Source organism: Xenopus laevis, chromosome 5L (genome assembly GCF_017654675.1).
Source record: "Xenopus laevis strain J_2021 chromosome 5L, Xenopus_laevis_v10.1, whole genome shotgun sequence".
Classification (NCBI taxonomy): Eukaryota; Metazoa; Chordata; class Amphibia; order Anura; family Pipidae; genus Xenopus; species Xenopus laevis.
Genome location: NC_054379.1, coordinates 162,035,286 through 162,062,629, shown reverse-complemented (window position 1 = coordinate 162,062,629; position 27,344 = coordinate 162,035,286). Strand labels below are relative to the sequence as shown.

General features: G+C 43.0%; 1 protein-coding gene across 1 annotated transcript; it reads left to right on the top strand.

Annotated features, from left to right (window-relative positions):
• Positions 1 to 2,411: 2,411 nt before the first annotated feature.
• On the top strand, positions 2,412 to 27,024 carry tram2.L (translocation associated membrane protein 2 L homeolog; the record flags this gene model as incomplete). The annotated part of the gene is given in 11 exon segments (NM_001088641.1): positions 2,412 to 2,603; positions 12,842 to 12,905; positions 14,081 to 14,190; positions 16,291 to 16,407; positions 17,815 to 17,873; positions 17,953 to 18,037; positions 20,501 to 20,571; positions 23,806 to 23,910; positions 24,586 to 24,729; positions 25,298 to 25,467; positions 26,480 to 27,024. Coding segments are annotated over 11 exon segments (1,116 nt in total). The 3' UTR covers positions 26,554 to 27,024.
• Positions 27,025 to 27,344: the final 320 nt, after the last annotated feature.

Below are 27,344 nucleotides of genomic sequence, written 5' to 3'. Positions count from 1 at the left end.
CACAGTCTTACAATGGCCATAGATGTAAAGATTTTTAAAAGATCTTTTCGTTATCGAGAGACCAAGATTATCTTGAAACGATCATTTAAATGTTTAAATTTGTCCATCAACTAAAAAGACAATTTCAAGCGATGTTATTTAGTTGAAGCCAGGAAAACTGAGGGTAGCTGCCTGCTTGGCCCTGCAAACACAGATAGATTTCACTGTGACCAGTGAAAATCTTTTAACATGGCCGATCAAGTTTCTGACAGATGTCGGACGAAAAATCGTAAGATGTACAATCGTTCGATTCCCACTAACTTCACGATGATTTGACGGATTGGTTGGATTGCACTAAAATCGTTCGTTCCCCAAAGAAAAATCTTTGCGTCTATGGGGACCTTTACACTGGATGTAGCTTGTTGGACATCTGATGACTGAGATGAAGAAGAGGCGATTAGTCGCCAGGCGACTAAATCTCCCTGAATCTGCCCGTGTGCTAAAGCCATTATGCTTTCTGCGCTTTCTCTCCTGTCATCTTCTTATCTCATCAGCTGGCATCCTTTGCTCTTCTCTTCATTCTTTTTGTTATTTACATTTCACCCCTCAGTTCTCTTCTTCCCAGTCAGACTGGGCCGGCGGGACACAGTGAAAAAACCCAGTGGACCCCCGCCGACCCAGACCCCCTTCCCCGATCTGCCGCCCCCCCCAAAAAAATTTGTGCTGCGTGCCGGCATTCTCGTATGCATGCAGGGGTCCCTGAAGGCAGGGTCTTTTTCACGCTACTTCCTTCCTGCCGCGACCAGCATAAAACACAGTGCATTCCTGTGCAGAAGTGCCCACGCTCATCGGAGCTGCAGTGGGGGCTCTGTAGCGGTCTTAAAGATATCAAGATGCTTTATGTTTATAATGGTAAAAAGTTTAAAAAAAAAACCTACCCCCCTACCATACATAGACCCCCCCCCCTCCCTTCTGCCCCCAGCCTAAGTGTTAACCTGGGCAAATGCCCCTAAGTCCATGAACTCCGGTGGCTGAATCTGCACCGAGGGTTAAGTAAAAAGTTAGGGGCATTTGCCTGGGGTAACACTTAGGCTGGAGGGAGGGGGGTCTATGTAGGGTAGGGTTTTTTTAACTTTTGGGTTTGCTTCTAATTTAAAGCCAGGCGGAGTCCATACCCTGTTGGCCTATGTATGGGGAGCAGGTTTTAAATATTCATTTGAGGGGAAGCGCATTGTCCCTCTGATTCAGTTTGTCTCTAATAGATATCTGTAGGCCCTATTATGAGCCGAGCATTAACCAGGGGCTAAACAAGAGAATCAGCCCAATTTAACCCATACTGTGACCTCGCCAGCTTGAGAAACATGTAAGAGGTCAGATTACCTCAAAAATAACCCCTTGTTTTTTGGGGACTTCTTGATGATGTTAAACCCGGGTTCTTTTTTGTCCCCCTTTTTGGTTTTAAAATGTAAGAGCCCCACCATTACTAAATATTGCTATAAATGACAATAACTCTACTAATCATAATAAAAGGAACTATACCTGTTCCCAGCGTCCCACCTCACGTCTCCTCACAGGGTTGGAGGGTTTCCAGCCAAATTGGGCTACTAATTAAAAGTCCCGGCGGGTTTTGAAAGTACAAACTAGGATTTGGGATACTTTTTGGGCCTTTGGCTGGTTTGTAATTTGGAAACCAGCCAAAGTTGTTTCTTGCCCTAATGTGCAAAGCCTACATCTCACAAGGCATGTTGGGTAATGTCGTTTTTGTTTAACATTTTGCCAACTACCAAGTTCAACGTAAGACTACAATACCCAGCATGCAATGGGGCTGACTTGTGTAGAAGACGGTTGTTACCAGATTTTGGGCTCTGTACCCCAGTCTCCCGTCACTCTTTCCGGAGACTTTGCTCAATTTCAGACAATTTTGGGGCAAAAATCTGCTGGCCACCAACATGTCTAGAGGTTGAGCTGTTTTACCAATATTTATTGAAATTGTATCTGTATTATGGACTTCTGGGGCCCCTGTACCTCCTGGGCCCCCCTCTGTAGTTACGTCCCCTGGTGACGGGCGAATCTGTCCCATTTTGCTTCGTGGGGACATTTGTTAAAAAGTGAAAAATTCAAAATTCATTTTCACATAAATTCATTAATTTCTTTAGAATTGTTTTCACTTTGAATATTGTGCTTTTTTGGGCTACATTTGAAGTGCCTCTTGGCTAGTTTTGGGCTGGTTTTGCAGCTGACTTTGGCTGTTTTTCAAAATTAGACCTGGCTCAGTGGCTAAATCCCTGCCTGACTGGATCCCAGTCCCTCTCCTCTTCCCTCACCGTCGCTGTCACGGCTAAAGGGGCGTGGTGAATGCGCGCATGCGCGGTAAAGCGGCGGAGAGCCCGCTGTGTAACTTCTGACTGGGAAAGGAGAAGTTTAGCGCGAGTGGAGGGGAAGGGTGGAGCGGGCAGGAGAGGGAAAGGGAGGGGGAGACGGAGAGCCGGCACAGTTTCTTCCCGGACATGGCTTTCAGGAGGAGGAAAAGTTATCCGCTCTTCAGCCAGGAGTTTATCATTCACAACCATGCAGATATCGGCTTCTTCTTCGTGCTGTGCGTGCTCATCGGGCTTATGTTTGAGGTACGTTCCCCCCCCATAGGAGTAGGAGAGCCCGTGGGGTATGTAGCAAAGGGGCCGCTCCGCTGTGTCAGAGCTGTCTCCTCAGAGAGTGACGAACTGGCACGTACCTACTCACTAGGTGGGGGTGTCGATACAATGAAGCCCGCAGTGCTAAGTAGTGAGAGTCCTATGGCCGCATCATTATCCCCCCCCCCCGGGCTTGGAATATGGGGGGCGCCCATAGGGTAGGGATGCGCCATTACACTGAGGAATGGGGGTGGTGGGAGTAAGAAGATAAAGTGGGGTTCTACTTGTATGAGCTTGTGTGGGGTTCTGAATAATGAAAGAGACCCTCTCTGTTCCTCTGTAGGCAAATCTGGTCCTGGGTAGTTTATAAACCCAACAATATAGAATTTCCCCCTGTCCTGCAGTTGTGGCTTTCACTGAGGGCTGCTGGGAGTGAGTCTGCAGGCTGAATCCCTGGCTGCCCCCCCATGGGAAGGGGTAATGGTATGTGCTTTGTTTTCACTTGTTGGCTTGTATGTGAATTGACCAAGTGACTTTAGTGGGAGTGCAGGGAACAGGCAGCTGGATACAGTATCCCATTCCTCCACTGTCCTCCTCCCAAACATGCCCTCACCCCTGCTCACAACTGCCAACTCTTTCCCTTTGTGACTCTTGTGGAGCCAGAGATACAGTTGTGGCCGTGTCCCCGTGCAACCCTGACAAATGCCAGTGGGACAGTCCAAAGAACACCGGCGGGGGAGGTCATGCCAGGCTACATTATGCGTCTTGCAATAGAAATGGCAGTCATTGCTCTTTACTATCATTGTATATTCTGCAGCACTTTACAGAGGTTATACCCGGACTCCTTGCAGACCGTGCCCTAGTTGGAATCAAACCTTGGGCCCCGGCGATGCACGACTGTCCTTATAACTTAAATTGATTAGTACTGCTGCTTGTGAATGGTTAGTATGGAGAAACAACCCCCAGCAAAGCTTCCAAAGGCATGCTGGGAGTTGTAGTTGGGCAACAACTGGAGGGCAGAAGATTGTGTCCCCCCCTGGGATATCACACTCACAGATACTCCTGGCTGGGACCTTTTGTCCAGTGAGCAACTCCCAGCACTCCTTCACAGAGCCGGGGGCAGCCGTCCGCCATAGTGCAGTGTAATTATAGCGGCACAGTTAGGTCCAGGGTTGCCAGGTTGGCGGTTTTCCAGCCAAATTGGGCTATTAATTTAAAGCCCAGGCGGGTTTTGAAAGTACAAACTAGCCAAGGTACAGATTTGGGTGACTTTTTGGGCCTTTGGCTGGTTTGTAACAAGTTGTTTCTTGCCCTAAAGTGCCAAGCCTGCATCTCCAAGTGCATGATGGGTAGTGTCGTTTTTGTTTAAACGGGGTGGTTCACCTTTAAATTAACTTTTAGTATGTTATAAAATGGCCAATACTAAGCCATTTTTCAATTGGTCCTCATTATTTATAGCCTTTCTCTTTGGATTCTTCTCAGCTTTCAAATGGGGGTCACTGACCCCATCTAAAAACCAATGCTCTGTAAAGCTATACATTTATTGTTATTGCTACTTTTTCTTGCTATTGCTTTCTATTCAGGTCCTCTTCTATTCATATTCCAGTCTGGACCCTAGCAACCCGATTGCTGAAATTGCAAACTGGAGAGCTGCTGAATAAAAAGCTAAATAATTCAGAAACCACAAACAATAAAAAATGAAAACCAATTGCAAATTGTCTCAGAATATCACTTTCTACATCATACCAAAGGTTAATTTGAAAGTGAACAACCCCTTTAACAATTGACCAAACTGCCAAGTTGAATGTAAGACTATAATACCCAGCATGCAATGGGACTAAGTTGTGTAGAAGTTGGATTTCGGGGCCTTTACACCCAGTATCCAGTCACTTATGTATTTTCCATTGACTTTAATCAATTTCAGACAATTTGGGTGCAAAAATCTGCTGGCCACCAAAATGTCTAGAGGTTAACCTGTTTTACCAATATTTATTTATTATGGGGGCCCCTATACCTCCTGGGCCCCCTTCTGTAGTTACACCCCTGGTGGGGCGAATCTGTGCCATTTTGCTGCATGGAAAAATATGGAAAACTGAACATTTTAAAAAGACACATTTTCACATATATTCAATTTAATTTTTTGGACTTTTTTTTTACTCCACGTATTGTGCTAATTTTGAGCTACTTTTGAAGTGCCTCTTGGCTAGTTTTGGGCTGGTTTTGTAGCTGGTTTTGGAATTTAGACCTGGCAACCCTGGTTAGGGATTAGTAGTTTGGCGCACGCTCCACTCTAAGCAAATTTCTCCATATCTGAAAGCGTCATGGTGAATGTTCCTGCCATTTTGCTTATCGTGCATATGCTGTGCTGCCATGTACAAACCAGCCCCCCGAAGGCAGTTACACTCAAAGAAACGTCTTTAGCACGGAGCACCAGCGGGACACAGCCTCTTAAAAATAGTCCTTTATTGATTTCATTAAAATCGAGGAGACTTCAGGAACAAATCAAAAACCACACGATTGACGTGTTTCGCCACTTTTCTGAAAAGCTGTTTATTACACGACATGGAACTCCAAGGTGAATTCTAATATCCATATATTTTACAACTATTATTATAATACAGGTATGGAACCTGTTATCCAGAATTCTTGGGACGTGGGGATTTCCAGATCTTTCTGTAATTTGGATTATCCAAATATCTGGCCAAAAGTCGGGCAGATCTCGATCTGTACCTTTATGTGGTTCCGTGTTTCGACCGTCCGTATCGGATGCATTATGATTCGATCGTTGGGCCCTAGGGCCCACGATCGGATCAGCCCGATATCGCCCACCTCAATGTTGGCATATCGGGGAGATATATACGCTCGTTTGGCGACAACAAGTGGATCTCTATGTCTATGGCCACCTTAAGCTGCTTCGATGGATCTCTACAATAAAATGGCATGGTGGGGGGTTAAGTTTTTCTCTTTGCAATGGCATTTTGGCTTTTGGAGGGGATGGTTTGGAGCCTGCATATGATGATGATGACGATGACGATGATTGCTCTGATGAGAGTAAACGTTATAACTCGGGAAAACCAGTTTTAGGTTTTACTTGACAGAATTAGAAGACTGAATGCCAATGGACATATGGGGCCGAAAAGATCACCATCCATATCTGATAAGGGCATTTTATAGATCAGTCAGCTGGAAAATCCCATTGGCTGCGGAATTGTTGGTCAGAGTTTTAAGGGGCTGCGGATAGTGTTCATACATTGATCTCCCAGGAGGATCCAGTTCACTGCCTGAGGGTCCAAAGTCAGAACGTTTGGATGATTAATGCTCTCATTTTCATATTCTAATTTAAAGCATTGTGTTTTCTCAGAGAGAACACGATCTATTGCCTTGTACCCCATCTTTACAATCACACATCAGCCAGGTGTTGTTGCACAATGGCACACATTGAGCTTCTCTGCCGGTGTATTGACATGTATGGAAATTAACTGTCACCACCATCATGAGACAGGAGGTCTCCATTCAGGTGTATGGCGGGCAATGCATTGGGTGTTTTTCAGCCATCTGAAATGCCAACCGAGAACTGTTCTTTGTATCGTATCACTTCACTTTTTCATACCACTCCTAGAACTAGGGATGCTCTGTATAGCGCTGGGAAAAATAACATAGCGCATTTGTATTTACTGGTGATTCTATTTTAATTGAATATGCAAATTAGGGTTCAGATTTAGTTTGCTTATTCAAAGAAATCCAAAAATGATGGTAAGGACAATACCAAAAGATACTGGGGCTGTTCCGTTGCACTGAGGCGCCCCTGTGGATTGTCCTTTGTGGCCTTTTGTTTTGTGTTAGTGTGTGTTGGAGCCAAATAAAGCGCCAGCTTCTGAGGAAGGGAGGTTATCTGCAGGGCAGGCTAGATAAGTGTCAACTGGAAACAACTGAGAGTGACTGTACTGGGCCAATGGACAATATTATCTGTCTCATTTCCCCAGATGAGTCTCCGTGACAATGAAGGTGCCCATAGATGCACAGATAATATCATACAGAATTCATTTTCGTAGGATGTTCGGTGCGTGTATGATGGGAGACGAACCCACTGATATCTGCAGAAGACTTGGATATTGGTTGTCTCATCGATCGGGCTGGCCGAAAATTTTGATCATGTGCCTTTGAAAGCATCTGTAATATATGTTCCTACCGCACACTCGCCTTTCCTCTCACTGCGTTGGTGGTGCTGGTTTCTCCGTCGACCCCGGCCAGGTCCCTTAGCAACAGCAAACAAGTAACGGATCCGCACACACGCTATAATCAGCAGTTGGGGGGACACCCCTCTTTATTATATCACCTCGTGATCAACGTTTCGGGGGGATAAACCTCCCTTCATCAGGATTTGAAAGCATCTGAACATCACCCACTGTTAGTGCTGAATAGTCCGATACAGGTAGAAATCTATTATTTCTACCAGTATATATGAAAATTCAGCTCTACACGTGGTTATTGAAATGAACAATCTTTCCTGCAAAGGTTTTTTCCAGGAAAGATTTTAATGTTTATGGCCACCTTAAGGAAAAGTGCATGATTATCCAACTGGCCCCAAATGCAGACCCGGATTTGTGGCAAGGCCACAAAGGCCCGGGCCTAGGGTGGCAGAAATTCACGGGCTGCATGCCGCCCAGCCGCATTCAATTAAATTGCTCCCCTTCCGCGTATCCCGCGTATGCATCTTGAATATGCGCATATACGTGCAGGCACAAGGAGACGGGGAGGACGACGCGATGCAGGAGGGCAGTGTAAGGGAAGAGAAACACTGAGGCGGAAGGGGACACAGAGAGGGGTATGCAAACGAGGGGGGCGATGAGCGGAGATGGCCTAGGGGCGCCCCATTTGTAAATCCGGGCCTGCCCAAACGCAATACGTGGCCCTATAATCCGTATAGTATTCCCCACCCCAGCTTTTGTCTAGGCTCAGACTTTTATGATCCACAATCTTCTGCTTTCCTTATTTTCCACCATTATATTTCGGAGTACGTTTAAGCATTTCTAGTATTGCTACCATTTTTCCAGTTAACTACAGGAAGGAAAGTGCCAGTTGAAGCAAAGAATACTCTGGCATATAATGGAAAGTGCCAGCCGACCTGTAGTTAATTTAAGCCATTATATAGTGGCCGAGAAGAAAAAACTCTGTGTTTCCCTCCTTCCCCGCAGGAAGTGAAAGGAAAGCATTCTCTAAAGCTTCTCCGCAGAGCCAAACTATGCCAGGAATGTGTCTTTCCTAAGTGAGGAGGGTTTTCCCCCCCTCTCTACTGTCTGTTCCTGGATTGGGAAGTTGAGTAAATCTTGTGTGTTAAACAACTCGGCCCTTGTACACCTGGCTCATGGGAAACTAGCGGCCGGACCTGCACCTCTCTCTTCTCTCAGACCCTCTATAAATGGAGGGTTTCTTTTTTTTTTTTTTTTCTACCCCCTCCACTCACAGCTCAGTGCCACGTATCAAACTGAAAGGAGCCTAACTGTAACTGGGAGGGAGGGAAGGGGGGGGGGAGAGAGTAGAAATTTTTTTTAGCAGATATACCCAGACATCCTGCTCTCGATGAATGCTGAAGAGCAAGAACAGTTTTCTTTTTTATACGTTGCGGTGAAGAAAAACACACGTGTATCCATCGAGGGGAGCAAAGAAACTAACTGCTGCTCTGTCGTTTCAGTTGCAGCTCTTCTTTTAGAAACCGATACCTAGAAATGTAAAACAAAAGGGAAAAAAATGCTTTAAAGCCCAAAACCAAGCAGATTGGTGAGAATGCACCAATACCAAGGACCCTGGGACTGAATTTAATGTGCTCCGCTCCAATTTTTAAGACCTCTTGGCAGCTGCCTCCTGTTTTTCTTTCGCCATCAGTCTGATATTTTTAATAGCGACTGAAGTGCCAAAGTTGCCAAGCAAGCAGACCTTAACCCGATTTGGTCACTCTCATGGCCAAATGCACACCCATTAGGAGAGGAACACATCAAGATGTAGAAGCAGTCCTCTACTGATGGAATTTTCTAACCTGCTCAATAGATATCCAGCATTTGTTTTATGACAAGTACACACTCAACACTTTTCTGTCAGGAGCAAACTAAGCTGTTTGTGGATGGGACACTCCGGCACCATGCTTTGCCCTGACCTGTTCAGTATCAAACCCAAGAATTCAGTGCTGTGGGGCAGCAGTAAAAAACCTGTATATCCTACACCAACACATAGGAGCCATGGACTTAATGCCAACCCAGAAAATAAATTGGCAGCCAGGAACCCTGCATCACTCGCTGCTGCTTGTTGTCACTAGGGGTGAAAAGGACACATGGGCTACCGACAGCCAAACCAATTCCAAATTACACCCATGAAATTGGCAAGTCTATTCAAGATACACTGGCCTGTTGGTATGTAGGGTTGTGGTTGCAGATGGAACTTGGCACTCAAGCATATGTGCAGCCCATTAGCAAGGGCCTTATTGCATGTCTTTCATTACCAGTTTCCAAGATAGACCTTCAAGGCCCTAGTCTGTGCTTGACCATTTAAGCACACACCAACATGCATACATTTAATAATATATAGGCAGCACTGCCAAAAAGTAACGGCCTGTTTATTGCCTACTTAACAGGTGTGAGTCTGTGGTCTTCACTGGGTTCAGATAACCAGAGGCCGCCATTGTGAATTTTAGCTTTCTAAGGTTCTGTGTTCCACCCCCGAAATCTGCTACCCGGAGAGGCCTGTAACCTATGCAGCAACGAGAGTTGAAGAGAGAAGAATTTATAAACTGTGATAGGATGGCTGGAAAGTCATGTGATGGTTGAAATGTCAGTGTAGAAATCTAGTTTCATTTAATATTGTTGGGTATGGAAAAATGAACATTTTAAAGGAGAACTGAAGAGTACAAATGAATCTGGCTAGAAATGCTGCATTTTATATTTAGAACTTGCTTTACCAGGCCAGAAGTTCAGCAGCCCTATAACAGTAATGATCTAGGCCTTCACTGTTGCCCCCAGCAGCTCCCTATTTTGGATCTTGTTGGACATCTTTTGTAGGTCAGTGGCACTGCACATGCTCAGTGGGCTCTCGGCTGTTGTTGGAAATAAAGTTAGGGGTTGGAGGGAAATAAAGTAGAAAGTGAGGTCATAGAAGGTAATGCTATAGGGCTGATTATTAAATTTTAAAGCAGACTGCACTGCTTTCTATGCTGCCATATAAAGAGAATCTGAATGAATTACTAAGCAGCCTTGTATTATGGGGAGCTACTTTAGCATCTTCAGAGGCCACATCTTCTCTGCTAAGGGTCTCTGGGGGCCTTTAGCTGGCACCGAACCCCATATAAAACTAAAATAATGAATATGTTAAAAGCACATTGCACCATGATCTTATCGCACTTCTAGCTTTTGTTCTGTAATATATTGCCACATCTGTTATCTCTGGGTTTCTTCCTGGGTGTGGGGGCAGCCATACTGCTGGTCTCTGAGTTATCACCATGGGTGAGGATCTATGGTGGTGCCCCCGTTATTATCAGAGCCCAGATGTACACTGTATGTATGGGAGCTCCCTGCCGTTTTACGTACATTTACGTTGTAGTAAAGTGTAGTAACTATGCTCTCAGAGAGACATGAAGAGACACGTTTAATGACAGCACTTTATAGACTAATTACAGTGTCTGAAGCGTGCCGTTTAACTGCCAGTGCCCTCGTTTACCTTTAGGGTATAGATAAATAAGCACCAAATCTTTCTGCGGGTTGGCAGGGCCGTTCCACAGCTCAAAGCACTACAAGGAACAGAAACGTCCCATAGATATGGTCCAAATGGGTCACCTAATGAACCCACTCTTGATCCTGTATGCATTGCAGAAAGCTTGCCTCCAAGCTTTTTTTTTTTGCACTATTGTAACGTACACATCAATCAGGAACCTTTTAGAAGATGGTGGGTGCACTCGGACTCACTAGGGTTTCCGGTGTTCACCGAAGCCCTTTTGGGGCCCTGGGCTTTCTGCTGTGGAACCACAGAGATAAGGTGTGTTTTAGATAAGTCAGAAATGAGGTACCGGCAAGGATGAGGCAAAAAACGTAGTCGAAGATCAGGCAAAGGGATCAAGGCAGGAGGCAGGAATCAAAGTCAAAAAGTCGGGCAGGAGTCTTAAAATTTAAACAGATTAGTTGCGCTTCAGAAGGATCAGTAAACTGAAGCCAGCTTGGGTACAGTTAAAATGGCGCCAAAATTTCAAATTTGTGCCGAATGATGACATCTTGATGCATGCGTCACTTCAAGGACTCCGCTCCGGATCTGCCCCCTCAGACGAGAAGAGACGCAATGGGAAAATCTCCCGGCAGGTCTTACAACTATTTTCATTTTAAAACATTGAGTCGCCTGTTTGGGGGGCTTTAAATTTAGTAAATTATTTTATTATTTGCACTATTTTCATTTTAAGCTCCTTTCGTGGCTTAAAATTTTTGGTGTGTGGATACCCAGCAGGTGCCTTGCTCGGAATACTGTGTTGCCCAGCTGCTGGTAGTGTTTACACAGGCCGGGTCTGGCTCGGGCCCAAGTCTCGCTCCAGTAGCCGTGCTGTGAAATGCGAAGTCGGATTCTGCTGCTATTGATGCATTTATTTACTGTAGGTAGGCAAAATGAGACATTTCCATGCCAGTGTGCATAGTGATTCTACTGCTGCCAGCAGCCCTTTAATTCCTGCAAGGGATAAATAATAGTGATGTGCGAGTCGGGTTTTCCCCCGACCCACACCCTCCCTCCCGGGTCCTGCGGGTATCGGCCGGCCCGCACATATCTAGTATATAATTGGTGATAACAAAATGTTGGTGCACAAAGCCAGTGTGGAGAGGAGGATATACTCATAGTTCACCCCAGTCTGTGGGTGCATGTACATGAAAAAACAGCAATAGTTGTTTGGAGTTCCTCCAAAAAGTGAACCAAGAGTAGTTAAAGGGATACTGTCATGGGAAAAAAATTTTTTCCAAATGAATCAGTTAATAGTGCTGCTCCATCAGAATTCTGCACTGAAATCCATTTCTCAAAAGAGCAAACAGATTTTTTTATATTCAATTTTGAAATCTGACATGGGGCTAGACATATTGTCAATTTCCCAACCACCCAAGTCATGTGACTTGTGCTCTGATAAACTTCAATCACTCTTTACTGCTGTACTGCAAGTTGGAGTGATATCACATCCCCTCCCTTTTCCCCCCAGCAGCCAAACAAAAGAACAATGGGAAGGTAACCAGATAACAGCTCCCTAACACAAGATAACAGCTGCCTGGTAGATCTAAGAACAGCACTCAATAGTAAAATCCAGGTCCAACTGAGACACATTCAGTTACATTGAGTAGGAAAAACAGCAGCCTGCCAGAAAGCAGTTCTCTCCTAAAGTGCAGGCACAAGTCACATGACCAGGGGCAGCTGGGAAATTGACAAAATGTCTAACCTCATGTCAGATTTCAAAATTGAATATAAAAAAATCTGTTTGCTCTTTCGAAAAATGGATTTCAGTGCAGAATTCTGCTGGAGTAGCACTATTAACTGATGCGTTTTGAAAAAAACATGTTTTCCGATGACATGATCCCTTTAAAGTATTTATTAGGACCTTTTGAATAAAAGCCTAACACATTTGGTGCCTGTTGAGGCACTTACTCATAGGCTAATGGGCACACCCCTGTACATTGTTTATATAGGGATTGTGACCAATCAAAGCAACACATGTCTCACCCAATCACAAAAAGTGAAATAAAATTTAGATACCAATTTACATACAGGCTTCACACATTGGGTTGCAATATACTCATACAAAACAAACCAAAAATAACAAAAACATATCATAATGAGAATAGAAAATAAAGAAGACTGTAAATGGAAAAAATACAAAAGAAAAAATTAAACACCAAAGCAATGTAGTGTTTAATAGTATATAATAGGCGATGCCTTGTGGGAACTCCTGGCAGCCTTTCCGCTGGTAAAATACAGATACTTCCAAGTGTCCCTTGGGTCTGTAGCATTAAATTGAATCTGTGAAGGCGACACCCTCCTAAATATGATGGGCACAGGGGGCTGCTGGGTCACAGATCTGATCAGGAGGCCATGCGGGAGCTGCCTAGTTGTTTGTCACTCTGATAAGCTGAATTCCTGGGCAAGTAAAGTTCTGCTTGTGCAGAAGCCGCTCCATCTGTGCAATATTTACGGAACTCCATCTTATCTGATTATTCTTTGTCCAACAGGTCACTGCGAAGACTGCCTTCATCTTCATCTTGCCTCAGTATAACAGCAGCATTCAGACGCTAGGTAAGTAAATCATCGGCAAACATAATATGGATAATCATAAATAGAAAACTGCCATTTTAAAAAATAAGGGCCGCCCCCTGAGATCGTACGATTCACTGTGCACACAAACATACAAAACAAACCAAACTTGTCAGGTCACATGAGCCAATTAACAGACAGAGTTGTGTCTTTTGCTTCCACACCTCTTCCTGTTACAGTTAGAGCTGCAGTATTTCTGGTCAGGTGATCTCTTCCTATTACAGTTACAGCTGCAGTATTTTTGGTCAGGTGATCTCTGAGGCAGCACACAGACCATCATGAAATGGTGGCTCAAGGCAAGAGATGTAAAAGGGCAAGATTTACTTAAATATATATTCCAGTTTGATAATATTCTTTAATATTTAATATGTCGCATCATTTGATAAAAAATATATGTTGCTCAAGTGTTCATTTTGGGGGTAAAGTTTTCCTTTAAAGGGGAACTATTGTGAAAATAAAAATTTTAAATTAACTTCAGCACACTAAAATAAGAAACTTTCTAAATACAATCAATTAAAAATCCTGTACCGTTTCTGAAATAATCAAGTTTATCTTCACTATTCCTCTCTCAACATCTCTTCATTCTCTCTTCAAGCCCCCCCTATAAGATATATTGGATCATTCATCTGAAACCCAACTGCTGCATGAAGACTTGAGTTGGGTGTCAGTTGAATGATCCAATATATCTCATGGGGGGCTCCTTTTGCCTAGAAGATGTATTAGAGCTCACTCTATTAAAATCACCAGACATCATGTCTCTCTACATGCAGAATTTGTGCAAAAGGCAGTTATTTTGTTACACTTTGTTTGTACTGGAATCGGTTATTTGAGTGAACTCTAATACATCTTCTAGGCAAAAGGAGCCCCCCTATAAGATATATTGGATCTAACTGTCAATGAATATCTGACACCCAACTGCTGCATGAAGACTGAATGAAGAGAAACAGATGCTGAGAGAGGAATAGTGAAGATAAACTTGATTATTTCAGAAACAATGCAGAATATGTAATTGATTGTATTTAGAAAGTTTCTTACTTCAGTATGAGGAAGCTTATGTTACATTTTCATTTTCGAGATAGTTCCCCTTTAAGAAGTGTGGAGCAAGATGTAGCTTAAAGGGGAACTAAAGCAATGCCACGTGATTTCCTTAATTTCAGATGGCGAGATATTGTATTATCATTACGGGGTGAAAGATTTGGTCACCATCCTCTTCTACGTGGTCATCGCCATCATTCTGCACGCCATCGTACAAGAGTACATTCTCGACGTAAGTATTACCGCTTTTTGCCTTTCCCTGAAGTCCGTCCAAACTGAGGCCCAAATCTCTCTGGGGTTGGAATGTATTTACCTTTCTGGGCCCTCCTCACCTAGATGTGAAGCTGACTGCAGCAGTGCCGACAAACCAGCTCTTTATATATTGGTGCAGGATAAATGGTGTCCAGTTTAAAGGGCCACTATACCTTAAACGGGACATAAACCTGCATATAAAATGTGGCATAAAGTAAATGTTGTAAACATCCGTGGCATCAAAGAAAGCGGTGTGCATTTTAAAAAATGCATTTTTAGTGACAGTTGCCTGTCCTTGAGAACTGGTCAAAGTGATTGCACTGAAATGAAGGAGGGGTGGGGGGGGGGGCAGATACAGCTCTTAAATGCCCATCTGGTATAAAACAGTCAAAATGCTCCTTCTACCTGGTCCCCATAATAATCTATGGGAAATGTGCTGCCTAATAAGCAAGGAGGCGTTGTTCACCTTTAAAGGAGAAGTGAAGATCAACTAAAGAAGTAGCTAGAAATTCTAAGCAACTTTTCAGTTGGTCTTCAATATTTATTTTTAATAGTTTTTTAATTATTTGCTTTCTTCTTCTGTTCTTTCCAGCTTTCAAACGAAACCCCATCTAAAAAAACAAATGATGCTCTCTAAGGCTACACATGTATTATTTAGTAGGGATGCACCGAATCCAGGATTCGGTTCGGGATTCGGCCATTTTTAGCAGGATTCGGCCGAATCCTTCTGCCCAGCCAAACCGAATCCGGATCTTAATTTGTATATGCAAATTAGGGGTGGGGAGGGAAACCGCGTGCCTTTTTGTTAGAAAACAAGGAAGTAATGTTTTTCCCTTCCCACCCCTAATTTGCATATGCAAATTAGGTTTCGGATTCAGTTCGATATTCGGCCGAATCTTTCACAAAGAATTCGGGGGTTCGGCGGAATCCAAAATAGTGGATTCGGTGCATCCCTATTATTTAGGGATGCACCGAATCCACTATTTTGGATTCGGCCGACCCCCGAATCCTTCATAAAAGATTTGTCCGAATCCTAATTTGCATATGCAAATTAGGGGTGGGAAGGGAAAAATCATTTTTTACTTCCTTGTTTTCTAACAGTCACTTCATTTCCCTCCCCAGCGCTAATTTGCATATGCAAATTAGGAATCGGTTCGGCTGGGCAGAAGGATTCAGCCGAATCTGAATCCTGCTGTAATAGGCTGAATCCCGAACCGAATCCTGGATTCGGTGCATCCCTAGTATTATTATTGCTACTTTGTATTACTCACCTTTCTGTTCAGGCCTCTCCTATTCATATTCCAGTCTCTTATTCATATCAATGCATGGTTGCTAGGGGAGTTTGGACCCTAGCAACCAGACTGCTGAAATTGCAAACTGGAGAGCTGCTGAATAAAAAGCTAAATAACTAAAAAACCACAAATAATAAAAAATGAAAACCAATTACAAATTGTCTCAGAATATCACTCTCTACATCCTACTAAAAGTTAATTTAAAGGTGAACAAAACCTGTAATATTACCTTGGACTATACAAATCCTACATGTATCATTTTCAAAGCATCATTGGGTTCACTCATCATTTCCACAACTAGGTGTAAGGAACACATTATATAGACTAAGGGGGTTATTTTCTAAACTCCGAATGCAAATATCAGGAAAAGTTATTTATTTATTTTTATAAAATCGGACTTTTAAAAAATCACAAATTTTTCGGAATTTATTAAACCCTGAGGATGGAAAAGTCTGAATCTGAAAATCCGGCATCTCAGACATGTCGAGGTTGCATATAAGTCAATGGGAGAAATCACAATGATTTTTTGATGTGCGCTGGGTTTCGTGCAATACCCTGGGGTTTTCGGGTGAAAAGTCTGAGAAAATTATTAAAAAATAATTGTTTCCCCCCGCAAAGCAAATTTTCGGGAAATGTAATAATAAATAAGTGTAAAAAAAAACAGAGTGGATTTGATCGGAGTTTGTAGCAGAAAATATTGAGATAAATTCGGACTTTGATAAATAACCCCCCTCTTGTTACACACGTCACATGACCTATATTGATTTTCATTTTTACTCTTTCTGTAGAAAATAAATAAACGTCTTCATCTGTCCAAAGTGAAGCAGAGCAGGTTTAATGAATCGGGGCAGCTAGCGGCCTTTCATCTCGCCTCCATGTTTTGGTGCCTCTATGTATCTGCTACGGTGAGTAGCAGTGCGCCCTCTACACTTATCCCATCTGGTTAAAGGATAAGTAAACCTTTAAAATGAGTGAATGTAAAATTGATGAGGGGGCTATTCTAAGAACTTTTGCAGTTTACATTGATTATTTATTTTTCTTTAATTCCAATATATTAAAGGAGAAGGAAAGCTACGGAGGCATTTTATTGCCAATGGATTAGCTGCAAGCTAGAATGCTATATTTGTTTTGTTTATGGTTTTACTATACCTGAGTAAACAGCTCTAGAAGCTCTCTGTTTGTTTAGGATAGCAGCTGCCATATTAGCTTGGTGTGACATCACTTCCTGCCTGAATCTCTACCTGCTCACTCATAGCTCTGAGCTCAGATTACAGCAGGGAGGAGGGAGGGAGAGAGGAGCGAACTGAGCATGCTCAAGCCCAAGCCCTGGAGGTTTAAGATGAAAACAGGAAGTCTGATACAGAAGCCCATGAGTACACAATAGAAGGAAAGAAATGTGCTGTTTCTGGAGGACTCAGAGCAGCATTACTTTGAGGGTTTACTGGTGTATTTATATAGACCTTTCTGATAAGGCTTACTTAATATTAGCCTTTCCTTCTACTTTAAGGGATACACGTATTGTTAATATGAATTAATTTTGTCTCAGCGCCACCTGATGGTCATTTTCCCACTAGTAAACCACACAAGGTTTACTTATCCTTTAATAGAAGATAGAGTAGGCATATTGGTGATTAATTACAGCTTGGTGGGTACCTAAAAACAACCCAAAATTGCCTTGTGTTAACCTTTCCTGAAAAAGCTGACTAAATGTTCAGGTTACAATTTTTGACCTGTTGTGCACCCATCAATCCAGGCAATTAGAACAGAAATAAATAGGGGGGGGGGGGATTCAGAGAGCTTTTCCCCCACAAATTTTTCAGGGTCGGACTTGAGCCGACAAGGTACAGGGAGAGGAATTAGTGAGAAGTTTGCAGTGGCAGCGAAAGGGGTTCATGAGGATTACCATACCCCAGTCTGAATTTGTTTATATCTTTGTACCGTGTTGCAGAATATGTTGGCACTATATACTAGGGATGCAGCAAATCCACTCTGCCAATTCCCCAAATACTTTGCGAAAGATTCGGCCGAATACCGAACCGAATCCGAAACTGTTCGGGGTGAGAAGGGGAAAACCGTTTTTACTTCCTTGTTTTGTCACAAAAAGTCACGCGATTTCCCTCCCCACCCCTATATATGCAAATTAGGATTTGGATTCGGTTCGGCCCGGAAGAAGGATTTGGCCGAATCAGAATCCTGCTGAAAAAGGCTGTATCCCGAACCGAATCCTGGTTTCATTGCATCCCTACTATATACATTGTCGTGCTTGTTAATGATGATACAGAGCTGATAATGTGTTTTCTTTTCCCACGCAGGAAGGCTATTTATCTTATCCAAAAACCCTGTGGGAAAGTTACCCTCACGTTTACCTGCCGTAAGTGTGTTCAGCCGATGTCCTGGGGATCCGGTGATTTGACGCTTTCCATTAAACTCTCTATTTATTTCCTTTCCAGCTTCCAAGTAAAGTTTTTCTACCTGTGTCAGCTGGCTTACTGGCTACATGCACTGCCTGAGTTATACTTCCAGAAGGTGAAAAAGGTGGGTGCAACATGGCTGACAACATCACTAAAAGTAGACCTGGCATTAGTAAAGTATGGGCACTCCTGTACCTGTACTGAACTGCACAGAGAAATAATGCAGCTCTGTGGTTGCTTCCCAAACTATGGAGCCGCTCCCCCTAGGGGTGACCACGGAAGCGGATGAAAGCGGGTCCTGCCACGGCAGAGAAGTGTGTGTGATGTTTGTATCTCCACTGAGGTTTGTAACATACACTTTGCTGCTTCCTCAGTGGCACGTGCAGTCGGAAGAAAGGGGCACATAATTATAATGTGATGGTTTCCAGCCTCTCTGTTTTTAGGAGACTCTCTAATTTAGTCTCTACCCATATGGGAAATGTCGAGTAAGACTGATGTTGATTCAGTCAGTGTGATTCATAGGCGTGTAATTCCAGCCTAACTTATCCACAAATATACTGGATATTAGAAGTGTACCTCCTACTGTAAATGATAAGGATATTAGAAGTCACCGAGGGGTTGTTCTGTGACCATATAAAGACACAAGGCTGCAGGCTGAGTAATACAGGGAACTCTGAGTATCACTCATGTATTATAATGGATAATGTACCCCCTACTGTAAATGATAAGGATATTAGAAGTCACTGAGGGGTTGTTCTGTGACCATATAAAGGCACAAGGCTGCAGGCTGAGTTATACAGGGAACTCTGAGTATCACTCATGTATTATAAGGGATAATGTACCCCCTACTGTAAATGATAAGGATATTAGAAGTCACTGAGGGGTTGTTCTGTGACCATATAAAGGCACAAGGCTGCAGGCTGAGTTATACAGGGAACTCTGAGTATCACTCATGTATTATAAGGGATAATGTACCCCCTACTGTAAATGATAAGGATATTAGAAGTCACTGAGGGGTTGTTCTGTGACCATATAAAGGCACAAGGCTGCAGGCTGAGTTATACAGGGAACTCTGAGTATCACTCATGTATTATAAGGGACAACGTACCCCCTACTGTAAATGATAAGGATATTAGAAGTCACTGAGGGGTTGTTCTGTCACCATATAAAGGCACAAGGCTGCAGGCTGAGTTAGACGCATCTTCTAACATTGTTATGTTTTTGGGCAGGGGCACATTCTACTTTTTAAGGCTTATATGCCCAAACATGTCCATGCAGCTTATTATTTGCATTAATGGAATCTACCTCTTACCATTATTGCTTAATTCATTAATGACAATAACGGGCTGCTCAATTCAGTGGCTGATGGAGATTGCACCTCAGGTTCCTTGAGTCTTATTTGTATGATTTTCTGGCCTTTGTTTGTATAGGGAGGCAGCTGTATAAAGAGGATGAGGGTAGCTGGAGGGCTGTTGGGGAACAGATTCCCAGCAAATTACCCCAACTGTTCTACATATCAAAGGCAAAACTCCTGAAATTGTTTCTCCCTTCCACTTCATGTATTATTTATTAGTGAACATTGCTTGAATGGTGCCTGCCTTAAAGGAGAACTAAAGCCTAACTAAAGAAGTAGGTAGAAATGTTGTACATGATATTTTGTGCTTCTGTACCAGCCCAAGGCAACCACAGCCCTTTAGCAGTAAAGATCTGTGTCTCCAAAGATGCCCCAGTAGCTCCCCATCTTCTTTTCTGCTGATTCACTGCACATGCTCTGTGCTGCTGTCACTTACTGAGCTTAGGGAGCCACTCACAATATACAGTACACATAGAATAGAAATGTCACAATATAAGGCTGATTAGTAATTAATACACATAATTACTACATGGCAGCACAGAAACCAGTGCAATTAGAATCAGAATTTAATAATCAGCAAACCTGTAGCATCAGCTTATATTACAGCCAGGGAAGCTCATTTTCTGCTGGATAATTAGTGACGAGCCCTAAGCTTAGCTTCTCAACAGCCAATCAGAGCCCACTGAGCATGTGAGTGTCACAGACACTTTCCAAGATGGTGACCCCCTGTGACAAGTTTGAAGTCCTGGATCATTGCTGCTATTGACAAGCTCAAACTTTAGCCTCGTGCAATAAGTTCACTATATATAATATGCCATTTTTAGGGTTTAGTTCTCCTTTAAGTTGGGCATATATACGGGACAATATAAGCTGGTGGCTTGGTCCCTCCAGGCAATTGGTGCCAGCCTTCCCCTGCACCAGTGAGTTTCCATAGAAACACCTATGGGTTTGTCCTTTGAATGTATCACAAGGTTACATAAAAGATAATGCTACAAAGTGAGATTTTTAAGATGCATCTCAGCAGAGTTTTACCTGATTTTCAGCGAGATCTGTCGGGCAGTTCAATCGATAAAAAAAATGAAAGAAAACCGCAAAGGGGGAAAGAAACTGAAAGTCTTTCAAATGATCTTTTATTGCGGACTTTATAAACCACGTGCCTGTGTATTTGCCTGGTGCCACGTTTGTCTTCATTGTTGAACCACAACCTTTTCTAATACGTTTTCTCCTTCCCAGGAGGAAGTTCCGCGTCAGTTGCAGTATATTGTTCTCTATCTGCTCCATATAGCAGGAGCTTACCTGCTCAAGTAAGTCACTTGAACCGTTTATTCCAGTGGAAAGCGTTGGAGAACACAAGTGGGGCTCATTTATAAACACTGGGCAAATGTGCAGCTGGGCAGTAACCCATGGCAACCAATCAGTGATTAGCTTTTTTTTTCAGATAGCTGCAGATTGAGCACTGGAAGCAATCATCTGATTGGTTGCCATGGGCTACTGCACAGGTGTAAATTTGCCCAGTGTTTATAAATGACCCCCACTGTGTATCATCCCTTCCACTGCCATTTTTAGCCGTTATGAGATTGAGGCTACAGTCATGCAGGCCAATCTACGGGGCTACCCTGTCAAAGCATCAGCCTTCGTGAAGATTTTCGCACAGAAATGTGTGCGTTTGCATTTTCACGCCAAAATCCCCTCTCTGCGTCTGCACCAAAGCTGATGTTGTGCTTTTTGTGCCGATACAGGAGCCAGTGTAGGCCAGCGGATTGGCTAATTCTCATCCTGCATTTACCCTCCATCCAACAATCGGCCCCATGTAGCTGTAGCCTAAGCACATCATTCCATTGGTTACTACTCCCAATTGCTCTCTTTGCACTTGCTGAGCCGAATTTACATGTTAAAACACGGAAATTTGAGTCTTAAAGGGATCCTGTCATCGGAAAACATGTTTTTTTCAAAACACATCAGTTAATAGTGCTACTCCAGCAGAATTCTGCACTGAAATCCATTTCTCAAAAGAGCAAACAGATTTTTTTATATTCAATTTTGAAATCTGACATGGGGCTAGACATATTGTCAATTTCCCAGCTGCCCCCAGTCATGTGACTTGTGCCTGCAGGAGAGAAATGCTTTCTGGCAGGCTGCTGTTTTTCCTTCTCAATGTAACTGAATGTGTCTCAGTGGGACATGGGTTTTTACTATTGAGTGTTGCTCTTAGATCTACCAGGCAGCTGTTATCTTGTGTTAGGGAGCTGCTATCTGGTTACCTTCCCATTGTTCTTTTGTTTGGCTGCTGGGGGGAAAAAGGGAGGGGGGTGATATCACTCCAACTTGCAGTACAGCAGTAAAGAGTGATTGAAGTTTATCAGAGCACAAGTCACATGACTTGGGGCAGCTGGGAAATTGACAATATGTCTAGCCCCATGTCAGATTTCAAAATTGAATATAAAAAAAATCTGTTTGCTCTTTTGAGAAATGGATTTCAGTGCAGAATTCTGCTGGAGTAGCACTATTAACTGATTCATTTTGAAAAATGTGGTTTTCCCATGACAGTATCCCTTTAACAGTTCAGTGTAAACATAAAAACTGGGTAAATAGATAGGCTGTGCATAATAAAAATGTGTCTAATATAGTTAGTTAGGCAAAAATGTAATATATAGTGAATAAAGTACGCCCTCTTGTAAAATATAAGGATATTATAAGTTACAGAGGAGTTTCATGACCATATAAAAGTACGAGGCCGAAGGCTGAGTGTTTTTATACAGGTCATGGAACTCCAAGGTAACTTGTAATATCCTCATATTTTACAACTGGGGGTACTTTATTTATTATAATACACAAATTTAAGTAAGTCATGTGACAGAAATGACATCAGAACTCACCGTTTATAACTGATGACATCAGAACTCACCGTTTATAAGGATATAATTTACAGGATATTCATGGCTTTTGTGTATTATATGTAATATAAAATGTATAAAGGCTGGAGTGACTGGATGTGTAACATAATAGCCAGAACACTACTTCCTGCTTTTCAGCTCTCTAACTCTGAGTTAGTCAGTGACTATAAGGGGGGCCACATGGGACATAACTGTTCAATGAGTTTGTAATTGATCCTCAGCATTCAGCTCAGATTCAAAAGCAACAATTATGACCCATGTGCCTCCCCTCAAGTCACTGATTGGTTATTGCCTGGTAACCAATCAGTGGAAAGCAAGAGAGCTGAAAAGCAGGAAGTAGTGTTCTGGCTATTGTGTTACACATCCAGTCACTCCAGCCTTTATACATTACATTTTTGGCTAACTATATTAGAAACATTATTTATTTTGCACAGTCTTATCTATTTACCCAGTTTTTTTATACTGAACTGTTCCTTTAAAGTTACAAGAGGCAGCTTTTTGCTAGTAGTGTCACACAGTTTATCTTCTAACACCAGTGCAGTAAATACATGGAGTGATATTACCCTGACATAAAGCCCGGAAGATTGTTCTGCATAGGAAATGTTCATGTCTGGGTTTCTACTTTGGGTCCTTCCTATCGGCTGTGTTGTTTGTTTATCCCTTTCTGTTCTGTGGTTTTGACTTCTGAAACATTGTAGCACAATGATTAAACGGCTGGCTTTTGCTAAGATTATTTGGGGAGCCAGAACCAGCAGTGAAGTACTGTAAAGCTAGAGTAGTTGTTGGGAATAGGCTCTGCACAATTGGGGCTCAGTAGGTTTTGTCCCTTCAGCGGGCATTTATTTTTCACCTGTGGAATGATTGGCTAGGTGCCAAGTTCATCTATAGCACAGCCTGACATGGTAACAAATAAAAGCTTAAAGGGATACTGTCATGGGGAAAAAAAAACATTTTTTTTCAAAACACATCGGTTAATAGAGCTGCTCCAGCAGAATTCTGCACTGAAATCCTTTTCTCAAAAGAGCAAACAGATTTTGTTTTATTTAATTTTGAAATCTCACATGGGGCTAGACACATTGTCAGTTTTCCAGCTGCCCCCAGTCATGTGACTTGTGCTCTGATAAACCTCAGTCACTCTTTACTGCTGTGCTGCAAATTGGAGTGATATCACTCTTCCCCCCCAGCAGCCTAACAACAGAACAATGGGAAGGTAACCAGATAGCAGCTCCCTAACACAAGATAACAGCTGCCTGGTAGATCTAAGAACAACACTCAATAGTAAAATCCAGGTCCCACTGAGACACATTCAGTTACATTGAGTAGGAGAAACAACAGCCTGCCAGAAAGCATTTCCATCCTAAAGTGCTGGCTCTTTCTGAAAGCACATGACCAGGCAAAATAAATACACTTGCTGGTTCAGGAATGAAATGTTATATTGTAGAGTGAATTATTTGCAGTGTAAACAGTGTCATTTAGAAATAAAAACGACATCGTAAATCATGACAGAATCTCTTTAAAACCCTGACTGGAGTCACGCAGATCCGGGGTGTCAGATCTCTCTGCACAAACAATTGAGGTGAGACAGGGGCTGCTCTCAGTACAGATCAGCCTCTTCTGCTTCTCACTTTCTGTCTGTTGTTCCAGTTTAACTCGCTTGGGGCTGATCCTGCTGCTCCTGCAGTCAGTGGCAGAATTCCTCTTCCACATCGCCCGCCTCTTCTACTTCACCGACGAGAACAATCAAAGGCTGTAAGTATACCTTAAAGGAGAACTAAAGCCTAACTAAAGAAGTAGCTAGAAATGTTGTACCTGATGTTTTGTGCTTCTGTACCAGCCCAAGGCAACCACAGCCCTTTAGCAGTAAAGATCTGTGTCTCCAAAGATGCCCCAGTAGCTCCCCATCTTCTTTTCTGCTGATTCACTGCACATGCTCTGTGCTGCTCTCAGGATGTAAAGTAAGGATTTCAACCTGCAGCTACCTACATGTTAAACCACAACTCCCAGGTTCCTATCGCCAGGTCCGGACTGAGAATTAAAATAGGCCTAAAATTGGGCCTCTGTGTACCTGGCATTTCAGGTACACAGGGGCCCAATCAGCCCACACAGAGGCCCAAACAGCCCCCACCAGCCCACTAAATACTGACTTTCTATGGGGCCTTATAGCAGCCCCTCTGGCATTTGCCAGAACCCACAGATTGCCAGTCCGGGCCTGCCTATCGCACTGCGTGTTTTAACAGTTGGACCCTATACAGTAGTTATATACTGTCATTTAAATAGCAGGAGCAGATCTCAGCCTTGGCACCCTGCACCAGAACTGCAACTCCCAGCAGTTTGGAGGGTTAGTGGGGGTCCTGGCAGTGATACAATTGCAGTCTGCCTATACCAGGTCTAATAAAACCATTTTTGACTCTGTTCCACCCGCAGATTTAATGCCTGGGGCGTAGTCTTTGTCATTACTCGCCTTTTTACCCTCACCCTCTCTGTTCTGACCATCGGATTTGGTCTTGCGCGAGCCGAGGTTCATACGTTCAACCCGGACAAAGGGACCCTCAATACTCTTCTCTTCAGGTAATTCTCTTAATATTCATATTCAAGGGGTGGTTCACCTTTAAGTTAACTTTTAGTATATTATAGAATTGCCAGTTCTAAGCAACTTTTCAATTGGTCTTCGTTATTTATTTATTTTTTATGGTTTATGAATTATTTGCCATTCTTCTGACTCTTTCCAGTTTTCAAATGGGGGTCACTGACCCCATCTAAAAACAAATGCTCTGCAAGGCTACGCATTTATAGTTACTGCTACTTTTTATCATTCATCTTTCTATTCAGGCCTCTCCTATTCATATTCCAGTCTCTTATTCAATTCAGTGCATGGTTGCTAGGGGAATTTGGACCCTGGCACCCAAACTGCAAACTGGAGAGCTGCTGAATAAAAAGCTAAATAACTGAAAAAACACAAATAATAAAAAAATGAAAACTAATTGCAAATTGTCTCAGAATATCACTCTCTACATCATACTAACAGTTAATTTTAAGGTGAACAATTCCTTTAACCCTTCTGAAATCCACACATATCTATAAGCAATGATTGGCTTGTGTATCTGTCTCATTGGATAAGACTTTCCTGTGTCTGTAGGATGGTGGTGTTACTGCTGATGTGCGTATCCCAGACCTGGATGATGTGGAGGTTCATCCACTTCCAGTTGCGTCGGTGGCGTGAGTGCTGTAAAGAACAAGCGGCCAGGAAGAGATCGGTAGCAGTAGCCATGATGAAGCAGCAAGCCAAAGTCATTAAAAGGGAATCTGGTAAAGTGTCAGCTCTTTAAGACAGGACCTTCTTTATCCTCTGCAGTTATTGGCTGCTTTGTACATATGCGCAGGGTCGGAATGGGCCGGCAGGGCCTGGCGGGCCCACCGGAGTGGCCTGAGGTTTCTTCGTCACTGGGGCCGCGGGGTTATTGGGGGGTCTCCCAGTCCGACCTCGAAACCAGTGTTGGCCTTCATAAATACGTGGTGATAATAATAAGTCACCAGCATTTTAGTTTGTCTTCCCTTACTACTGTCTCAGTCACTCTGAAAAAATACAACAGGTATGAGACCTGTTATCCAGAATGCTTGGGACCTGGGGTTTTCCAGATAATGGTTCTTTCCGTAATTTGGATCTTCATAGAAGATTTGGTCTACTAGAAAATCCTGTAAACATTAAATAAACCCAATAGGCTGGTTTTGCTTCCAATAAGGATTAATTATATCTTAGTTGGGATTAAGTACAAGCTACTGTTTTATTATTACACAGAAAAAGGAAATCATTTTTAAATATTTGGATAAAATGGAGTCTATGGGAGACAAGCTTTCCGTAATTTGGAGCTTTTTGGATAAAGGGTTTCCAGATAATGGATCCCATACCTGCAAAAAAATGGATTTATGAAACCTTACTTTGGGGATTTTCCTACATCGTGATAATAATAATGTCACCAGCATTTCACTTTGTCTTCCCAACTACTGTCTCAGTTACTCCGAAAAAATTAGGGATGCAGCGAATCCACTATTTTGGATTTGGCTGAACCCCTGAATTGTTCGCGAAAGATTTGGAATCCTAATTTACATATGCAAATTCGTGATTTCCCTCCCAACCCCTAATTTGCATATACAAATTCGTGTTCCGTTTGGCCGGGCAGAAGGATTTGGCCAAATCTGAATCCTGCTGGAAAAGGCAGAATCCTGGATTTGGTGGATCCCTAAAAAAATACTAGAACAGTGATTTATGAAACTTTATTTAGGGGATATTCTTACATTCTCTCCCTCTCTTTTGCGTCAGGTTATCACGAAAATGGAGTTGTGAAAGCTGAGAATGGATCCACCCCCCGACAGAAGAAAATCAAATCTCCTTAACGGCCAAACGAAGTGATACCAGAATTTGGAGGAGACCGCGAGCCTCGGACTGAATCCTCCACATTTCTGCCTGCCCAGTGGGCAAATAACAAGTGCCTTTTTGGAACCCTCACTAGGAACTATTTACTATATAATTAAACACCGCAATCAACTTGCCTTGTCCCCACCCACTCCCCAGCCAGGTCCAATCAAGCCTCGGGGCTGGGGTGGGGGTATGTACATTCCCGTTTATTGAGTGAATTATTCTAGTCTGTGTTGCTATTCTCATCATACAGAGCATCAGTTGCACCAATCCAAATCTCCGGAACCTCCTCATTGGCCTCTGTAGGTCCACATCTCTTCAGTGTGACTAATGGCTGACCCTGCGAGGAGGCAAATCATGGATGGCAGTTGCTTTTAGCCATTAAACTCGTGGTTGAGTTTTGGGTAAAATCCTGTGACTGAAGAATTGCGTTGCGGTTACAAAAAAAAGAAAATATTGATTAAGGCGAACGCATTAGGGAAGTGATTATTATTCAACACCTCGGCGCCAATTTTGTAGCGAGCTCTGTGTATCTAACTGTCAGAAGTTTGTGCAGGTGTCCTGCAGTCACTGAAAGGGTTAAGCACATGAATTCTAACTGTAGGTCCTGCCTGCCCCTGTGGGGGTCTGTTGTGCTGAGCTTGATAGGCCATGGGGCTGATTTGCCAATATTCCTCCCTGAGATTTTGGACTCTTAGCTCAAAGGAGAAGGAAAGCTACCGATGCAGATTATTACCAATAGATTAGCCACAAGCTATAACACTATATT